At 41.1% G+C, this 21656-nt stretch overlaps 1 protein-coding gene across 4 annotated transcripts in view; it reads left to right on the forward strand.

Annotated features, from left to right (window-relative positions):
- Positions 1 to 21656, forward strand: part of MAGI3 (membrane associated guanylate kinase, WW and PDZ domain containing 3) — a 141471-nt gene that overhangs the window by 103739 nt on the left and 16076 nt on the right. For 3 of the 4 annotated variants that reach the window (XM_035122261.2, XM_060277154.1, XM_035122263.2), the window contains exons 13-18: positions 1686 to 1777; positions 3861 to 4053; positions 5355 to 5546; positions 9866 to 10051; positions 17654 to 17756; positions 19825 to 19927. In XM_035122261.2, coding sequence (XP_034978152.2) covers positions 1686 to 1777; positions 3861 to 4053; positions 5355 to 5546; positions 9866 to 10051; positions 17654 to 17756; positions 19825 to 19927 — 869 coding nt within the window. The remainder of the gene's footprint in view (positions 1 to 1685; positions 1778 to 3860; positions 4054 to 5354; positions 5547 to 9865; positions 10052 to 17653; positions 17757 to 19824; positions 19928 to 21656) is intronic. The other variant, XM_060277153.1, reaches the window with a different exon arrangement.

Below are 21656 nucleotides of genomic sequence, written 5' to 3' on the forward strand. Positions count from 1 at the left end.
ATAATTCCTCTGTGTATTCTTGCCACCTCTTCTTGATGTCTTCTGCTTCTGTTAGGTCCTTTCCACTTTTGTCCTTTATTATGGTAATCTTTGCACGAAATGTTCCTTTCATATCTCCCAATTTTCTTGAACAAATCTCTGGTTTTTCCCATTCTGTTGTTATCCTTTATTTCTTTGGATTGCTCGTTTAAGAAGGCCCTCTTGTCTCTCCTTGCTATTTTTTGGAAATCTGCATTCAATTTCCTGTATCTTTCACTATCTCATTTTGCTTGCCTTCTCTCCCCCACTATTTGTAAGGCCTCATTTGCCACTTTGCTTTCTTGGATTTCCTTTTCATTGGGATGGTTTTCGTTGCTGCCTCCTGTATGATGTTACGAGCCTCCATCCATATTTCTTCAGGCACTCTGTCCACCAAATCTAAATTCTTAAACCTGTTCCTCACTTTCACTGTGTATTCATAAGGGATTTGATTTAGATTGTGTCTTACTGGCCCAGTGGATTTCCCTACTTTCTTCAGTTTAAGCTGGAATTTTGCTATAAGAAGCTGGTGATCTAATACCTATCTTTTTTGGTTTCAAATATCATCTCACCAGAGCCCATAGCTGCCAAGTCCCAGTTAGTAAAATATGGGATCAGCAGCGCCGGCACCGGAAGTCGCTTCTACGCATGTCCAGACAAGCGTAGAAGCAACTTCCGGTGCCGGTGCTGCCCGATTTCCGGTGCCCAGACATGGGCAGAGCGGCACCGGAAGTTGCTTCTATGCATGTCCAGACATGTGTAGAAGCAATTTCCAGTTCCGGCGCTGCCCGATTTCCAGTGCCCAGACATGGGCAGAGTGGCACCGGAAGAAATCCGAGTGGAATTACGGGATATTTCGCCATTCGGGATGACAGCGGGACGGCTTTAAAAACGGGGGTTTCCCAGGGAAAACGGGAGACCTGGCAGCTATGCCAGAGCCTACTATAGTTACACTCTCTGAGGTCTTGTTCTTAGGGTTGCCAGACTCAATAGAGGACAGGACTTCTGTGCCTTTAATTTCCCTGCTCCTTTTTGAGCCTGGAAACCTTAAAGAGAAACCAGCAGACCCTTTGTTTAATTTCCTAGCAAAGGGTCTCCTGGTTTCTCTTTAAGGTTTCCAGACTCAAAAGAGAGCAGGGAAATTAAAGGCACAGAAGTCCTGTCCTCTATTGAGTCTGGCAACCCTACTTGTTTTCTTCCCAGATTTTACTAAGGGAAGTATTGGGAGCAAGAGTCAGGATTGTACACTCCCTCCCCTGTCCATCTTACCATGGGAGAAGCGAATGAACCCAGAAAGTTGTTTGGCCATTCACTTGTCTCCATGATGAGAGGAGCAGGGGGAGGAAGCAGATGAGTCCAAGGCTCACTCCCAACCTCTTCTCAGGTAACAGTCTGAAGGGTGTAATAACATCTAAATAGGGCCTAAAACTGGAGCTGGGGTGTTTTCAATATGTTTATTTTTGTATGCATATTCTGCAGCTGGAGTGTTAGTCTAATTCATGATTTAATACTGCAGGTGTCTTAACATTTTAAATACTTTCAGAAATGAGCATTTCTTTAAACAAAAATCTATAAAAAGAATAAGTTTTCATTTTTGCTTATGCTTTTTTGCAATGTGCAAGCATGGCCCAATGCAAACACAACTCTCCCCATCTTATCTTAACTAGCTCCAAATACAAAAGATTTGGATGTTTTTCTTCGAAAGCAAGAGTCTGGCTTTGGCTTCCGTGTTCTTGGAGGAGATGGTCCAGATCAGTCAGTGAGTAAAGACATTAGCTGTTGTAAATCCTATTTGTCTTCACTAATCCACAGTTATAAAGTAACTTATTTATCAGTATCTCAGTTGCAATTTGTTTATGCCACTGATAGAATATTTTGCTCTTTTTCATGTTAGTGTAACTGTGCTTGAACAGAATACTTTCAGCAGTTCTGATAAGCAGTGGCTAAAATTTAAAAAGAAATACTTTTACCTATGGCTTGATTCATTGATAGGGAACCCATTAAACCTCTGGAGATGATTTGGGGTGAGAACTATTGGCTTTCTCCATAAGAAAGCCATCAAATTTCCAAGCCCTAAAGTCTTGCACACATTTTTTATCGAAGCAATCAGAAGAAGGGTATCTATACCACTGTGTGTAAAAGACTTCTGAAAGGAGTTTTATCATTTACCAATCACAAGGCAGAAGATAGCTTTTCCAGTAAAATTGAGCAGTGAAATTGAGAAAACAATGCAGTCCTCACTGAGGTGATATTTATCAACTTTAGCAATAGATGAGAGACAATATGAACAGACATGGTAAGGTCAAATCTGAATAAGGCGAAATTAATTTATCCAGGCAGACAACTCCCAATAAGTACATAATATATTTAATGATTAGCATGTTATTTCTTTATTTGCAAAAGCCAATTTTCTTTGAAAATATAAAAACAACATTACAAAAGCTGTGTCTTGATTAAATTGCAGTACTAATACAACTAACAGCTACACTGAAAATGTGATGGGTTTAAATTTCAGATGGAATGTGAAGTCTTGAATGGCCAAATTTCATGATTCATTTAAAGGCCTGTGTGTTGGCAGTTTACATCTCCCAGTAAAGTTGAATTCATGCATATACTTGTAGTGAAGTCATTATGTTCAACACTGCCCGTTTCCTCACAAGTGGCAACCAGTGGAGCTGGAGCAGGGGAAATGCTGCGTGGAAGGACATCATCTGTATGCTTTAGCTAAACTTTACCAGGCTTGGCCCTTTTTATTTGACGAATTCTGAAGCATTCCTTGTTTCCTCTAGTTGGACACCCCTGCTCTTGTTCTGCATGGGAACACCCAAACGTGCTTATTGTTGGGCTGCTTCCTACATTAGGGCCGGGATCCATAGAGCCCAGTACGTGAGCAGAAATAACTTCAGTGCGTTTGTGTGGGAGGAGTTGGGGTTGTTTGTTTTCTGAATGCATGTCCTCCACGTTGCATTAGACACTGGTCTGGAAGGTCTCCTGATGCTCAGGAACTGTTTTGCATTGGGTGTAAGGGGCTGCAGTGGAAAGGGGAAGCTAGAAAAGCCATGATGCACCCACAGAACACCCCACATGATCCTTCTTCAGTATAAAAAGGGCCCTTCTGCATCGGAGAAGGTGACTACAATGGTTTATCCTGTTATTTTTAGGCTTGTAAGTGGTGATAAAGGCAAGGAAGCAGATCTGTGAATCAAAACTCCCATTGATCAAGTTTGTTTGTTTTTAGTTTGACATACTCTGCCACATCTCATGGGATTAAGTGTAGATAACTGAGTTAAAACCATAATACTCCCAATTGTAGTGACTGGACCCTATCCATAGCCACTTTCTAAGCTAATTTAGCTTAAAACACATTAACAGTTTCTGAAAGCTTCAAGACTCAGTCTTTTCAGGGAAAGGGTATTCCATAATGGAGATGCAGCAAATTGTGAATATCTCTATGTGTTCTTGAAGTCTTGATGGTACATAGATTGCATAATTGAATAGGTATTCTAGGTTGAAGTCTTGATAGTTCATTCTTACATTATCTAAGACTCTAATGCACTAGTGTAATGTGCTGAGAGTGACACATCCCAGACAGAAAGTAGGTTGTTGCATTTTGCACCAGCTGATGCTTCTGTGCCTCAAGGCAGCCATAGAGGGCATAGTTTTGCAATGTGAGATGCAGATGTTACTTTTCCTGGTGCTTTCATTTTTGTTGAAACTGATTACACACACATTCACCCTTAAGTGTTGTGGGAAGATGGGATTTTGGGGTGAACCCAGAACAATTAAATATTGTGATGTATGTGCATTTCTTATCCTGCATAAGTATTCTGCTTTGCTGCTAGATCTACATCGGAGCCATCATCCCACTGGGTGCAGCAGAAAAAGATGGTAGACTCCGTGCTGCTGACGAGCTGGTATGCATTGATGGCATCCTGGTCAAAGGGAAATCACACAAGCAGGTTCTGGATTTAATGACTAGTGCTGCACGAAATGGCCAGGTGCTGCTGACTGTCCGCAGAAAGATCTTCTTTGGTGGTATGTGCCACATCTGTCAAGCCTGTCTGTTGCACTTGGTATTGCCTCCTGTCCTGGCAGTGATTTAGTACAAAAGTGTGTTTCCATGTCTCTTACAGGGATGATCCACTCTCCTTATGATCAATTTTATGTAATTTATGAGAAAGAAATCAAAGTGATGAAGTAAAAACGACCATGTATTGATGTAAGATACTAATAGATTCTTAATGCTTCAGAGTTAATACCACAATTGAGGTTTTAAAGAAATTCATACTCAGGGTTTTTTAAAGTAGTCCCACATTAGCTTTAAGTCTAGAAATATGATATGTTTAATATTGATTCGCTTTTGGGAAAGCTTCACATCATTTAAGAGACTGGTAGTAGGGCTTGCTGAACTAGCCCGAGTGGGAATTACCTTGCTTTAGTCAGCTTCCAGCCTGTTGTTTAAAAAGACCTCCCATGAGAAGCTCACTTGTTTCTTTGCCTACCCAGCCATTCTTGTTTCTGGTACATTAGAAGTATTGCTGAATATTGCTATGCTGCTCTCAGCCTGTCTTATAGAATGAGAAGATCAGTTTGACTGAGTATGTGGGGAGGCCATCTGAAAAGTATGAATGGATTAACAAAAGAAAAGCACTTTTTGTCTTTCAACCTCAGCCTGTATGACTGACCAGCCTAGATTTTGACAGTGCTGCATGTACTTTACAGTACTAGTGCTCATTGTTTCAGTGAAATTACTTAAAGAAAAAGAAATCTTAAGTTGCTCATGAATGGGACCCATTCAAAAGGCACAATAATTTGCTGGCAGTTCCCTTGTTTCCAGGACTCAGGGGAACAATGAGATCATTGTTCTTATAAAGATTGCATTTCTGGAGAGCACTATGCAATATCAGCCCTGATTATGATTTTCCAAATGAATAAAAAATTGTTTAAAATAACCTCTTGGCATTCTCTGTGCTAAAAACTGGGGCAATGCCTACTATAGTATGTTTAGCACAGTTTGGTGTTGATTTAAACATGGAGAAACACTTCTAGACGCATAATTAATGTTTATATTGTTAGTTGTAACATAGCATGTGTTCTTTAATTTATGAAGAAGAGGAAGAGGAAGAAGAAATTATTATTCTTCTATTCTTCTTTAATTGTTTAATGATCTGAAATATTGTGTTGGGGCACACTTTTGAATCCATTCTTTGCTTTTAGCTGCTCTGCGCATACCTTTTCAATGTATTGGTTGCATGTAAATGTTGTTAATACATCTAGCTACATACTGAGCATCATTCCTTATTCCTTCCTCTGCCTATTTCTGTGGTATTCAATAGGAGATAAACAACTAGAAGAAGAATCGTCACCCCAAGTTCCCATTTCCTCGCAGAACGGCTCTCCTAGGATAAACCGAATAGAGCTACACACCAAGCAATTCCCAGAAGCCTATGATGTTGTGCTGCAACGGAAGGAGAATGAAGGATTTGGCTTTGTGATTCTTACCTCGAAAAACAAGCCACCACCTGGTGGTAAGTACTAACAATTGGTTGTCTGCCTTGCTTATCAAGGGAGTTGGGTTGGAGTTGCATCCCTCCATTGTCTGAACCATTTAACATTTACTCCCCAAACAATTTAAGGCTTTACCTCAAGAGTGGGGAACCTCTGGCCTGGAGGCTGAGTGCAACCCTCCAGGCCTTTTTATATGGCCCTTGAGACTCTTCCTATGCCACATCTCCTCCCCAGACTCACCCCCTCTTTCTAGACCACACCCCTCACCAGCCCTGCATTGCACCTTCCTTGCCTGTTTTTGCTTCGCCTGTAATGTGTCCCTGAACCATTATAAGGTCTGAATGGAGGATTTGGGGAGGGAGGGGAGCAGCCAAAGTGGCATAAAAAGGTGTAATTTGCAGTCATTGCTCTGCTCACCTTTGTTTCTGATGCCACCCACCACTGCCAGAAGGTTGTCCTAACCCTCAGGCTAAAGAGGGTTTCCCACTCAAGTTTGTAAAAGGGACCATGAGTCAAAACATGTTGGCAACCGCTGTTCTGTAGCATACACAGCCTAAGAGTTCTTTCCCCTGAAGTAATACATTTGTTGTGTTTGTACAACCAGTGCTGTCAACTGGAAAGAAATAATGATATAGCTGTTGTCATCTATGCTGTGGTAATATCCATAACTGACTATTTCATGTTGCGTTAGGGGCTACCCCTTGAAGGTGTCTCCGAAACTTCATTTTGTACAAAAAACAAACAGCTAGCCTTGTTGTCTGACCCTGGTTATTCAGAGCATATCTTCCTAGTTTTAAGAAAAAGCTGTACTAGTTCCCTGTGTCTTTCTGGGCTTAATTTGGGGTGCCTATCAGGGCCCCTGTTGCTTGGGACTGAGGTATCCCAAGGAGTGCCCCCTTCTTTATGGTCATTTGGTAAGGCTCTTTTTCATGCATCTTAGTTTACTGAGTTAAGCCATGTGGTGACCAGTGATCTGGCCTTTTCTGTTGTGGCACCTGATTTTGGAATACCTTCTCTGGGAGCAGTCCTCCTAAAACCAATCCTGATTAATATTCTTTGTCAGGTGAAAACATTTTAATTGCTTAGGCCCATGGCATTTTAACTTGGAAATGTTTAATTGGTTTGCTGTTCTTAGTATTGTTTTAGCCTGCTTGCTGCTTTTATAGTTATCCATCTTAAAACCCTATGTAATAGGGTAGTAAATTAAATGCGGTCTCAGAAAGCTAGTTGTCCCTCAGACATAGATTTGTGGCATAGATGGAATATTTTTACAGTGTTTCCTTGGGGGGGGAGAGCATAGTGTGTGGCATTTAACAACAAAGATGACTTAACTCAGGAAAACCTGGCATTTTCTGGTCAAGCTGGAGTCCATGTGTGCAATAGTGGATTTGTATCCTTACTTGGCACTTGAACAAAGATACTAGACTTAATCAGATCAGATCTGATGTATAGTGAATGTGAAGAGTTTCACCTGTTTTATTACTATTATTACTATTATGCTTCTGTTAAAGGCAAAAGGGGGTAAGCCTGGCATTTTCTGGTCAAATGTCAACCAAAAATACATTTTGAAACCTTATTGTTCTAGTACCAAAACTATAAAATGTTCATTTCATGTTCATTAAGAATATATTTAAGAACAAATTCTCAGCTATATTTTCCTGAACACCTTCTGATTTTCCCTACCTCATATGAATAACTATTACAAAAAAATTCTATATATTTCCCAGAATATTGTTTTAGTAATATTTGTTCATAAAATTAAAACAAAATACAGATAATGAAATGACAGATTTGTTTAAACTCATCCAATTTCATTTTTGTTAAAAATGCTCATTTCTGGATTCCTTTTGGGTTTCATTGACAATAAATCCTGTTATTTTCTCAATAGCTGTTCTTTTTGTTGCTGTTAATGGAGTGATTTTTTAAAAGTGTGTGTGAGAGAGGGAAGGAGACACTTGGGACTATTTTCATAGTTGACTCTTTCCCCACTCTTAGTTGCATAGAAAAAGGCAAGTATATAATGGTTATTTTCAGATTGTTTTGTCTGAGACTATGCTTTTAAAAATGATTTGTATGTAAACTGTCTTCTCACAGTACACTTCATGAAGTAGTAAGGAGCAGTGTAAAAATGAGCTATTGCAATGTTACTAGGTCAGTACTTGGAGAGTCATCCTCTTTTTTAAAAGGCAGTTGCTATGGAAACTATTAGAACTGGAGCTGTCACCCTCTGATGCTGTTGAGTTATGTGCCCTGTGTTAGAAATATGAAATACTATTTTCATGCTGCCTAATCAGTGCTTTAGACCACATCGGAATGGAAATTGTTTTTAATAACTAAGCCAATTTTTCTGTGTAATCCTGATGCTGCATAATGCAAAACATTCTTGTGCCCCCCGTAAAAACAAAATAAGAAAAAAAAACACCCCAGACCCAATGGAAGAAGTACCGTTTAGCACAGAAAATGGGGAGCTTTTGTAGAAAGTTCTGGAAGACAATAATAGCGGGCCTAGGGTTTGTGGAATACATTAAAAGTATTGTTCGTTTCATTACAGTTTGCACTTTGATACTTTTTTACAATTGAAAGTTAGCCTTGAGTTAACATTAGTCTTAACATTATTACAGGTAGTGATTTTGCAATGTGTAGTATGTTTATATTGCCACATTATTCTTTCATTTATAGCCACGATATGACATTAATTAGATTTAAACAGAGAAGAAATACAAGGAAACAGGGCAGACATCAAATAGAGTTAAAAACTAGAAGTCCTATCTGTCATCTTCTTTGCGCCAGCTATTTCATTAATTACCAGCCGGAATAAGATAATCTCATATTGCTGGTGGCTTTCTCAAACTGCATGAGATTTACTGTCATAGTTTGAAATGCCATTTGGTAATTTTGCTAAGTACAGCTCAGCACACCTCTGCCCCATCTGTTTCCTTCATGTGGTGCATAGTTTAGAATAAAGCATCAGTTCTATACAAAGCAGTTCAGACTTCCAGCTACCACGCAAGGTTTGGAGTGATTCTAGTTTACTTGGTATGTAAGATGTCACCCAGGGTGCTAACAACATGTGTGGAAAAAAGCAGCAGGCATAAAAAATTGATGGATACTTGGGATCTTGGGAATGGAATCATAACAAAAACTGCCTATATGTGCAGTGTTGTGTGAGCAGCTAATCACAGAGGGAGTATGAGCAGCTGCAAGGATCTAGGCAGAATTCAGTCTCTTTCTGCTTTAGACCTTCAGGGTTTCAGAAAAGTAGAATAATGGCAAAATAAACAGATGCACGTAGATTTAATAATTTCCCCCCACAGATCCATAAGCTGAGCAGGAGGGCACCTCAGAATCACTTGATGATATATTTCAAAATAATTGGAGAGCTAATAGGAGCACCCCCCAAAAAAACTGGAGAATAGTAAATAATAGTTAAGCAGTTAAAGGGAAGATCCAGTAAGATAAAGTTGCTAGGCAGGAGATTTAAATTCAGTGGGCAGTTTCCCTATTTCCACCACACAGCAGTGGGAATCTTGTTCCCCTTTGTGTAGTTGACCAACAAGTGAATAAGAAAAGAGAACCTTACTTCATTCAATGGCAAGCCTTATTGAGTGGGGCGGCCCAGAGATGTTGCATCTTAAATCTTATTACGAGGTCTTGGAATTAAAACAATTGACTTGAATTATTAAAGACGCAATGGATATCCCCTGGGTTCAGTTGGAACTGGGCCCTTTTGAACCACCCCTACATGCATTCCCCTTCCTGCGCCCTTCATGGTTGCAGCTAGGAAAACCTTTGAATCCCTTTCTAAAAGCAACCTTTAACATGGGGAAGGTTTTCCATCTGTGTGAGAGACATATCTTAGTACAACTGATCAATAGGTGAAAGACCAGGTGTAGAGTCGACAGATAAATTGAACTACCCGTCCACAATAGCTGAATGAACATCGTCACTCATTAGATCAATGAGTTCATCACAAACTGTCGTTTTCTGAAATATCAAATGTCATTCCAACAAAACTAACCCTCTCTTTGTCATTTTTGCCCCATCTTTGCTGGTTCCCTAACCACGTGCTTAATCTGCATTTTGGGTAATCCAGCACTGCCCATAGCCCCAAACTGAGTACTACCTATTTTGATCTGATGATCATTTTACTATGGTCATAGGCTATCAGATGGAGGCTTCCACAGTTAATTCTTCCAGAAGGTACAGACTTTTTAGATTCATGGTTCATAGACTAAGCATTGTGTGCTCATGCAGTGGTTTGTGTAAATGATAATGGATAACAGTGTCCATATAACAGTGTGTAGTAGAGACATTGATATGACTTTTGTTCATTCTTCAGTGATTCCGCATAAAATTGGGCGTGTCATTGAAGGGAGTCCAGCTGATCACTGTGGAAAACTGAAAGTGGGAGATAGAATTTCAGCAGTGAATGGCCAGTCAATCGTAGACCTCTCACATGAAAACATTGTGCAGTTAATCAAAGATGCAGGGAACACTGTCACACTCACTGTTGTTGCTGAAGAAGGTAAGAATGTTATTGTTGTACTTTCTACTTGCATTAAGATTCAGCTGCCACATGGTCACAACCTGGATCTTTTCAGCTGCTTTCAATGTTACTTACAGTCCTACGTCATGTTATGGACGCTTCAGGTTATGTGTTTCCGGGTTGCGGACCGCGGGAAACCTGGAAGTATCGGAACAAGCAAGCACCGCCACTGCTGCCAGTCCCCTGGAGCCCATAGGAACGCATCAACTTTTAATGCATTCCTATGTGAAATAGTGCCTCGCAAGACGAATTTTTCGTAGGACGAATTGACCGTTGGAACGAATTAAATTTGTCTAGCGAGGTATCACTGTACATCAAAACAATCTAGTCCTCTAAGTAACAAAATGACTTTTTATTATTCTGAAATCCCATCTGCTAATGTAGCATTGTCCCCATATAGTATTTTCCCTACACAGACAGCTCTGTATAAATATGTAAAATCTAATCACTTGAAAAGAAGCTCTTCTCTAGCTCAGTATACTAGTATGCTTTTTTCCAGACTACTGCCTGTGCATGTAATTAAACTTGCTATTGATATTTTGCCAGAAAGATGACTTTCTACAATATTGAATAATAATCACGTAAAACCAACCTGCCACAATATTGATTCCACTGATTTTACATGTTATGACTTGTGACAGAATATCAAAGAAATAATTTATCTACTTGTCAAGGCTTTTATACTTACATCCATTATTTTCAAGTAAAGGCTTTCACATTTCCCCCCACTCCCAATTTCATTTTTTTATATATATTAAAGGAGAGAGAATGGTTACTCAATGAAGATGACATTGAGATTCTTCTTGTTGTTGTTACTTCCCTTCATCCAGGTGGTTACAACAATATAAAATGCAGCGTTTAAAACAACTCATGGTAGTCTTTCTTGTCTTTGGGTTTGAATCGTTGCCACCACAATCTGCTATTTTCTCCAAATGCTTGAGAAGTGAGCCAACTGCAGAAATTTAGAGATATACCCAATTTTCTGTTCCCTGGAGTTAGGGAAATAAAATTGAAGGTAAAATGAGGACCCAAGAATACATAAAGGGGGGGGAAGCTGATTGCAAAATAAAGACTAGGCAGTCAGACATGCTACATGGTTCAGAGGATACTTCCTTGTGGGTTACATAAGTTAACGATTTATAGAAAATTGCTTAATATAAAGTTGAGTTCAGGTAGGGGTACTTGCAATATGTGCAAGTGTCCAGATCACAAAAATTTTGGTGGTTATAACTACATCACTGAGGAAGGAACTAGTGTACATGCCGGTGTGGTTAAAGAGCAGAGCTGAAGAAGCTATTAGGCTTCTTTTAAAAAATAGAAGTTTTGTCCAAATGAAAAGATAAAGGAACTCAAACTTTTGTGGGGTGGGGTGTACAAACCAACAGTAAGGGATGCTATTAAAAAATATATTGAGGAGTGCATTGCTGAAAACATTTAAGACCAATGGCAAGAGGCTCTTTAAATACATTAGTAGTAGACTGTCTAGGGTAGGCTTGCCTATGTCTGGAAAATCCCAGACATGTCCTCTTTTGGGGGACCTACATCCTCATCCAGGGGGAGGGTGTTGCATTTTATAGCAAATGCCCTGGTTTGGGGGGGGGCTTTATTTTATTTTATTTTAAAACTGTGCCCCAGAAGCTGAAGCGTTCGCTTTGGCAGGAGGTGAACTGTCGGAACATGCCTGGGGGGCACATGCAGCCCCCGGTATGAGACAGACCTCTCCTGGTGTTTTCCTGTTGAAGCACAGCCTCAGGATGTTCTCCAGTCTTCACTCCCGGCACGCTGTAGCAACACATATCAAAAGATATGTGCACACTCTATCAGCAGAGTATAGCAGAAACGGTGTGAGCGTGAGTGTATACATTCTAAGTATTTATTAAGCAATATATACAGGACAAGTACAAAAGTACAGCACAGCAGAAGAGAGATAAGATTGACTTCCGTTCTCACATTATCCAAGCCTAGAAAGTAAACACTGACATGTGATGTAACAATCACACATCCAGCAACGGAGGATTGAAATGCTAATGAGAGCTGGGACTGGGGTTGCCAGAACCTGGCAAGTGTTTGGAGCTGGCCCTCTGCCTCTTCCCTGTTGGGGGATTGTGCGATCGGCAGTGCCAGACGGCGGTGGCCCTGCTAGCAATCTCAAAAAAAGTCAAAAATTTTGCAAAAAGAAAAAAAGCTGAATAACTTTTGTTTAGCTGCTTTGGTGCCAAAGGGCAGTGCCAAAGAATGCTCCAACTACCGCACAATTGCGCTCATTTCACACGCTAGCAAGGTTATGCTTAAAATTCTACAAGGCAGGCTTAGGCAGTATGTGGACCGAGAACTCCCAGAAGTGCAAGCTGGATTTCGAAAGGGCAGAGGAACCAGAGACCAAATAGCAAACATGCGCTGGATTATGGAGAAAGCTAGAGAGTTCCAGAAAAACGTCTACTTCTGCTTCATTGACTATGCAAAAGCCTTTGACTGTGTCGACCACAGCAAACTATGGCAAGTTCTTAAAGAAATGGGAGTGCCTGATCACCTCATCTGTCTCCTGAGAAATCTCTATGTGGGACAAGAAGCTACAGTTAGAACTGGATATGGAACAACTGATTGGTTCAAAATTGGGAAAGGAGTACGACAAGGTTGTATATTGTCTCCCTGCTTATTTAACTTATATGCAGAATTCATCATGCGAAAGGCTGGACTAGATGAATCCCAAGCCGGAATTAAGATTGCCGGAAGAAATATCAACAACCTCAGATATGCAGATGACACAACCTTGATGGCAGAAAGCGAGGAGGAATTAAAGAACCTTTTAATGAGGGTGAAAGAGGAGAGCGCAAAATATGGTCTGAAGCTCAACATCAAAAAAACCAAGATCATGGCCACTGGTCCCATCACCTCCTGGCAAATAGAAGGGGAAGAAATGGAGGCAGTGAGAGATTTTACTTTCTTGGGCTCCTTGATCACTGCAGATGGTGACAGCAGTCACGAAATTAAAAGACGCCTGCTTCTTGGGAGAAAAGCAATGACAAACCTAGACAGCATCTTAAAAAGCAGAGACATCACTTTGCCGACAAAGGTCCGTATAGTTAAAGCTATGGTTTTCCCAGTAGTGATGTATGGAAGTGAGAGCTGGACCATAAAGAAGGCTGATCGTCGAAGAATTGATGCTTTTGAATTATGGTGCTGGAGGAGACTCTTGAGAGTCCCATGGACTGCTAGAAGATCAAACCTATCCATTCTTAAGGAAATCAGCCCTGAGTGCTCCCTGGAAGGACAGATCGTGAAGCTGAGGCTCCAATACTTTGGCCACCTCATGAGAAGAGAAGAATCCTTGGAAAAGACCCTGATGTTGGGAAAGATGGAGGGCACTAGGAGAAGGGGACGACAGAGGACGAGATGGTTGGACAGTGTTCTCGAAGCTACGAACATGAGTTTGACCAAACTGCGGGAGGCAGTGCAAGACAGGAGTGCCTGGCGTGCTATGGTCCATGGGGTCACGAAGAGTCGGACACGACTAAACGACTAAACAACAACAACAACAACAAGCTGCTTGGTCACCTGGATTTTTACTTCTTGAAATATGGCAACCCTAGTCTAAGGAAGAGGTTGGACCTTTGGATGTCAAGAGATTCAAATGTGTGCTAAAGGAGGATAAAGAGATTGCAGAGAAGCTGAATGAATTCTTTGCATCTTTCTTTGCAGGAAAGGAATCTGAGGAACTTAGGCAAATGGTTGTGACAAGATATGAAGTTTTAGGCCTAATGGACAAAATAAAAACTGACAAGTCACCAGGTCCAGATGGCATCAGCCAGAGAGTTCTCAAAAGACCTCAACTGTGAAATGGTTGATCTTCTAACAAAAATAAGTAGCTTGTACCTAAGATCAGCCTCCATACCTAAAAAGTGCAAACTAGCCAAGATAACACCAATTTTAACAACTGAATCCAGGGAGATCCTGTAAATTATAGGCATGTAATTAATTTAACATCTGTCCTGGGGAAACTGGCAGAAAGTATTGTTAAGGATTAAATAACCAAGCATATACAAGAACAAGGCTTGCTGAAGCAGAGCCAGTGTGGTTTCTGCAAGGGCAAGTCCCATATCACAAACGTATTAGAGTTTTTTGAGAGTGCCAACAAGCATTAGTGAAATGGTTAACATAGTGCAGGCACCCCCAACCTTCGGCCCTTCAGATGTTTTGGATTACAATTCATCGCTGACCACTGGTCCTGTTAGCTAGGGATCATGGTAGTTGTAGGCCAAAACATCTGGAGCGCCGCAGGTTGGGGATGCCTGACATAGTGTATTTCAGTTTTTCAAAATGCTTTTGACAAGGTAGTTCACCAAAGATTCCTAAGTAAGCATAGCAGCCATGGAATAAGAGGGCCTTGTGGATCAGGAATTGGTTAAGTAGTAGGAATAAATTGCTGGAGAGGAGGGTGGACTTGTGCACGGGTCCTGTTACAGTGAGAACAGGATGCTGAACCAGATGGACCATTGGCAGCAGGTTCTTCTTATGTTCTGTTTCATAAGGATGATCTATACCTCCATCCATTAACTGATCAGTAGGACTATAATCAAAGAAAGAAAAACAGATTTTGAACCTGCATCTACTATAGCATTCTAACTACTACTGGCTTTGCTTTTCCCTGTTGTGTTTCCATTAGTTGAAACATCATAAACTAGAAATTAAAAGCCCACAATTAAACCCTTTTTAACATCTAGAAATGCCAACTTTTAACTTTCTCTCTTTTTTGTTCCAATAGTCCCTTTAATTTGAAGAAAAACAAATTGTGCTTCATGCTCCACAAAGCATTATGTTAGCATTTTGCTCAAAACAGAAGCTTGTCAGCCCCAGTCATGTAGAAAGTAAAAATGCAGGCAGAAGAGGGTGAGCAGTGGAGAGAGGAATGAGTACAGACAGATGGCCTTTTCCCTACCTGTGCTTATTAATTAAAACTCTTGAGTGTAAAACAGGAGAAAATGTTGACATTTGTCTTCATGGGGCGGGGATATTCAAGGCATTTCATAGGAATAAGGCCAAGCAATCCTGTGCTGAACTCTACAGGGTTTTCTTGCATGGCTGGGAAAATGGAACCTAATGTAGAAATCTTATGTTGATGAATAGTGTTAAGGCCATTGATCTTACCACAAGGTATTGCAGATGTGAATGAATTTGCATTAAAGGAGGGAAGGCATTAACTCAGCACACCTAGTGACATTAGAATAAAAGTTATGCAAGCCTTTTTGCTTCTTCCAAGATTTACCAGTTCATACTGGGCTAAAATCTATTCTTTAAGGTTTTTCACTGAGGGAGATTGTTTTGTTTGAATATGCTTTGTTCCTTTCTGAGTGGCAGAGGCGCCTTATGTTTCAGAAAGCATTTCTTTTTGTAAGTGTGGCTGGGCTTACTGTGAGCATCTAATCCAGGGAAAAGGAATCCAGATGTTGCTGGATTCCAGTGCTGATCATCCTTAGCCATTTGCCATGCTAGCTGGGGCTGATGGGAGTTGGAATCCAACAACATTTGGAGCGTTTTGCCACCTCTCATCTAATCACTGTGTATGCTGTGTTGGAGGCAGAGGCACCAGTAATGCCTTATTCAGATAATTCTGCTAAGATTCAAAATTGGTCTTGTGTCTAGCATTTGGAGGCAGCCTGATCTGCTGTTCCACTCTGCAGTTCCATTTTGATTCATTATCCATGTCCAAATCAGATCTCTTAAAACTGAACCTGTTTTGTCTCCATTTAATATAATGTGGGATTTTAAGAACTGCTGCAACTTTATTCCTTTTCACATAAGTAGATGAAATTTGCAGACAACCCCCTCCAGAGTCCATAAGCCTGACAATAGTCAAGCAGATCCATCAAGTAGGGAATTTCAATTTTTTAATGAAAAGAAAAAGTCTTAACCTTTCTTTATTTAATAAATAGTAGTGATAATAAAAACATGGTCATGCATTTAATTTTATGGAAAAACTGAGGCAACCCAGAAGATGGGCACTCACTGATCTGTCTTGACACTCCTTGTAACATGAAAGATTATCCCAAATCACCTCAGTTCACCTAATTATTCAGAATGCATACATAGCTCATGTGCACGCCTAGTATTTAGGGACCTTTCTCAGACAGTAAATTGAATCCTTATGAGGCTAGCAGCAACATTTCATGTCTAGGTAGAGCAGCGGGAAACAATAGTATATTTGTAATAATTTTTATTAGTTTTCAATTACAGTCCAAAAATAGCCTCATTATAACAATATCAATTTATAAGATAATTATTAATGCCAATTGTTCAAATACCGAATTATGTAATTTAGAGAAAGTTGCCCCCTGCATCCTAGATTTGATGGTTTCATGGTTTTCTTTATTTCTCCATTCCAAAAACTTATTAATTTCAATAACAACTGCAATATTAATAAATTCTATTCGTGTTGACACATTAAATGATTTATAAAACTACAAGTGAGGAATTCAAACTTGTTCTTCCTGTTTGTGGCAATTATTTTGTCCGTGGTGTTTCTTCCTGTCCTTATAAGATGTTATGTCTTTCTTTCCCCTGGTTGTTGCTGTTATCTGTCATGCCTTGGGCAGAGCTAATATCCCATTGTTGTTCCAAAAATTTCTGTATCCCTCTGTCCCAGTAAATAACCTGTTGTCACCATTTTTTTCAGCCTGGGAAGAAGAGCAGTCTGTCAAACTGCAGATAACTCAATAAAGAATCTTAACAATTCCTTGGCAGTTCACAGACATCCTTTCATCCTTCCTTCCAACTGAAGATATATGAGCAATTATACTTCCAATTAAATTGAATTCCAAGTCCTCTTCATGTTATTCAGTTCACTTTGTAAATAATAAAGGATGGGGCAGAGTCAGCTCTAAGTTTCCATCATGAACCTTTTGCAAAATAGAGCTTTCCTCCCTTTTTCCTTTTTTCACATACAGTTCCGTTTGATGTTATATTCCATATTTATAATCCAATTTCTTCCATCCTCGCTTGTACAAGTATAATTTGGACTAACATTCAGAGGAGGGTTGCCGAATCATAAATGTAGAGAATAAAACTATAAATAAAAAAACCATAGGCTCTCCACCACCACCGTCTTTTGCACCGAATGAAGTCTTATCTCAAGTTCAAACCTTAAAGTCCTTGCAGTTGGTTTGTTCCACAGTTTGTGATCTCATCTCTTCTAGCACATGTCAGTACTTTAGTCCAATTAAACTCTAATTAACAGGAGAACCTCTGCTTCTTAATGGTGACATTGGAGGGGTTTTGGCAGGCAAAGTGCTTTTATGCTCAGTGTCTCCTTGCCCCCAGCATTCCATGCCGGAGCGAGAGTCAGGTACCAAGACAAACTGCGAGTAAAGCTCATTCTCCCTGTTCCTGGGGGTAATTTGCAAGGATAATTGCCCTCAATCATTCTTGTTTTTTCTTCGCCAACAATCTCCCGCTGTCATGGGGGTTGGCTCCATTAAGGCAGAGCAGAACCAGAAGCCACAAAGTAGTATATTTGACATATTTTTTCCTTTTAAAAATACTGTCATGTGCAGGGTACTTCTAATCTCTCTCTTCTGTCTTGATCAGAGCATCGTGGTCCCCCATCAGGAACAAACTCTGCCAAGCAGAGTCCAGCCCTACAGCATCGGCCGATGGGAACACTGCCAGCCAGCTCTTTGCCTACTGACAGGTACAAATACTTTTGTTTTTTCTTAATTTAAGGCCCCTTTGAAAAAAGGGAGGCAAGAAGGTAACTCTTTTTGTCTTTTCTGGGGCGCTTTCTTAACTCAGGAATTGATCTAGTCCCAGTGCAGAGGACTTGTGCTCCTTTGGTTTCTTGAAGGTTATGTTTACACCAAGGGTGGGAAACCTCTTTTGCTCCAGGAGACACAGATCCCAGCATCATGGGCCAAATGAATTGGGCATGAATTAGCACTGGGGGAAAATTCCCTGCTCTATAAAATATGAAGTACCGTATTTTTCTGTCCATAGGACGCCCCCTTGTATAAGACCCCCCCCTATTTTGGGGGACTCAATTTTAGGAAAATGAGAGGAGATGGACCAGAGTTGTTGAGCCTCTCCCTCCACGCAGCTGCGGGCAGGAAACGCTCCCTAGATCGTTTCCTGCGCGCAGCAGAATCAGGGGAAGTTGCACTCCCGGGAGCGCAACCTCCCCCGTTGCCGCCATACGCAAGAAATGACCCAGGGAGCACACACAGCAGCACTGAGGGAAGTTGCACTCCCGCCAATGAGCTGGCTGGCGGCGCACCGCTCCCCCCCCCCCCCATGCCACTACCCATGTATTGGACGACCCCAGTTTTTTGATGGGATTTTTGAGTAAAAAAACCTCATCCAATACACGGAAAAATATGGTGTGTATGTTGCTTCATGCTGGGTGGGTTATGCCTAGGAAAGCAGGGAAACTCATCATGACATATAACCCAAGACACCTCCTCTAGTTCTTTTCCTGCCCAGGATGGAGCTTTTTCTTCCATTTATTCCTCTTCCGTCTCTCCAGACTCCCCCCCCCAAAAAAAATTGCTTCTCTGAATCAAACTCTCCCCTTTGTTCAAAATCATTGTCAGTCTCCCTCCCCCCACTTTATATTTTAAAGAAAGCCTCTTCTTCCCCCACCTCTGCCCTGCACCCTTTTTGGCTTTGCTTTTTCTGTTGTCTTTCCTCCCTTCCCCAGGGCTCTATTCAGAAGGCAGGCAAAAGCTGCAATAAAAAAGACAATGACATGTTAGGATTGTTAAGCAGAATACTATTGTCACTAAGAAGCCTCCTACATGGTCAATCCCCAGGAACCATTCAGTTTCAGCACCTTCCTACATTGGCTGCATGTTCCTGTTCTCAGCAGGGAACAGGATCACTCGCTTAGGCAGCAGGATTTAATCTCCATTCATCAACCCATGGGTGGAGATTAAAGGCTGGTATAAGATTAAGGACATAAAAGGGAAGAGGGCGAGACCCTCAAAAGGCTTTGCAAGACTCACTCTCCCTCCTGCTTTAAGTCCCAATCTTACTGATCTTAAAGGGAGAATTTTCCAAGCAAAGGCAGAGCATGGAAAAACTCTCCTTCTTCCCCTTCAAAGCACTGCAGAGAATCAGTATTCCCAAAGCCACTGTCCTGCCAGCTGATAACGCCATGGATGCTCTCCAGTTTTCATCTAGAGCAGGCATCAGCAATGTTTTCCGGCCATGGGCTGGAGCATTCCAACAGACTATCATCTGTCGGCTGGACATGCACAGAAGTGATTTCCGGCACCGCGATGCCCATGTCCGGGGCGCTGGAAATCATTTCTGCGGCTGCACAAATGTTGGAAATTGCGCCTGTGCAGAAGCGATTTCCGGCGACTGTGCAGCACGGGGGACTTGCCGAGCGGGCGGCTCAGTGACCGGGCTGTTCGTGGGCCGGATAAATGGCCTCCGTGGCCTGGATCCGGCCCATGGGCCGGAGGTTGCCGATGCCTGATCTAGAGCTATTTCAGATTTCAGCAGTGGCATGTAGGACATGATTACATTGCCACTGAAGGCCACAATTGTTGTTGTTGGTATACATCTGTCTTGGGAGATATATTTATATCATGGTTTTCATTTTTGTTTCAAGTTTCCCATAAAACTTTAGTTATTGACCAGGATGATGATGATGATGATGATGATGATGATGATGATGATGATGATTACCCTGCCCAGCTGAGTGGGTTGCCCCAGTTTATATAAATAAACAAACATCCCTCTGCTTCCTTTAATTTCAGGAGTGCTATAGAAGCTGATACTGGAAAAGAACAATGCAACAGTTTCAAGCACTTCTCGTCATCAGAAGGTGTTTCATCTGTCACAGGAAGCAAACCATCTCAGGTATAAACTCTTATCTGGAGAAGAGCTCTGTTAAACTGGTATCTATTGTTTGAGGCCGAAACTTCCCATAGCAACTATAGGGATAGGTAAGACTTTGTGTCACAGTCACTGCACTGGATATTCTACAAACGCTATAAAAGCAGCAAAATTCATGAAACTCCTTGCTTTGAACTCCAAGGACTGGTTCAAATCTATCAAGAACTTTGGGGCAGAGCTCTTCAACAGTGGAAGATTGGGAGATTGTGAACTCTCCTTCCTTGGAGGTTCTTAAGCAGATGTTGGATCGTCATCTGTCATGGATACTTTAGTTAAGATTCCTACATTGCAGGGGGTTGGACTAGATAAACCTCTGGATCCCTTCCAACTCTACAATTCTGTTATGCTATGTTAGCATCGCTTCTGACTTCATATATGTCAAGTGGTTCATGTATTGGAGCTTAGAAATTAAAGAGGCAGCAGCCACATTTTGTGCAGAACATAATTCCACATGGTTGATTGGAATACTTAAAGTGCAGGAACTGCATTGGTGGTTTTGAGGGTGGAGATGGGCTAATTTGGAAGGAGACCTCATAGAATGTATTGTTCTGAATTCAGGAGCCATCTGGTGGTTGCCATGTGCAATGCCTGTAGCAGTGCAATACACTGACTGTACCAGAGTTCGCCAATCTTCATAGGTTTTGGGGCACATTTGGAAACCTGACAAACTGTCATGGGCACCATTAACACATACAAACAGCCACCCTGCAGCTGTTCATCCCACAGCTATGCATGGCCACATTTAACAAAATGTAGTGTTTAATAGTAAACCACAACTTGCAGAAGAATTCCTCTAGCATTACAGTAAGGCTCAGGTGCTTCATAAGACAATGCAGGACTAGGACAACATGGGACATGTTTGCTGGTCCTAGGCAATCCATCCTCCACATCAGGATTTGGGCCTGAAAAAACAAGCAAAGGTGTGGGCGCATGGGTGGTAAGTTGTAAGAAAGCACAATTTGTGACATTGCATAGCATCATTCCTGTTAAAATGTCAACCTTATCTTTTCATTTCTCAGCTTTGTAGAGCTTGAGCCAACATGAGACAGTCTGAACTCTGGTCTTAAACTAGCAGGTTTTTTTAAAAAAAATCATTTAATCTTCAGGTGACTAGAATCAATATGAAGTGGGAAATTGGGATATTATTGGAAGATCTGGTTGTCTGTTAAGGATGGAGTGCTATGCTTTACATAAAGCTTGCTGGGTTACATCTGTGGAAGAAGCCTTGGCTACTTTTGATAAAGAACTTAAAATGTCACTGCAACTTCAGTTTATCCCTAACTGGTTAAGCTAGAATAGTTTTATTTCCAGGGACTCATAATAATTTCTCACTAAATCCTCATACTTCTAAAAGTAACAGAAAGGGGGGGAGGCATAGCTATTACAGTTGTGTAGAGTTTCTAGCCTAGACTTTGGTGCTAAAGAAATGGGAAAGAGCACGTTTGCATCCTTTTTGGAAGAACTTATGTTGGCCTTTTAAGTTTTAAAGTAAATAGAGTCTACATGTAGAATTAGTTGAGGAATTACTAAATCTGCACCAGAGGATTAGGAGAAACCCTAATTCCGTAGGGGATATGGGGTGAGGAAAGGGAAAGAATGTTCCATTGCACAAGCATAAATCCTTGTGCTGACAAACTATTGACTTAGCACTTCATTGGATTCCACCCAATATGACTAAATAAACATTGAGCTA

The sequence above is a fragment of the Zootoca vivipara genome, chromosome 7 (genome assembly GCF_963506605.1).
Source record: "Zootoca vivipara chromosome 7, rZooViv1.1, whole genome shotgun sequence".
In the NCBI taxonomy this organism is placed as follows: Eukaryota; Metazoa; Chordata; class Lepidosauria; order Squamata; family Lacertidae; genus Zootoca; species Zootoca vivipara.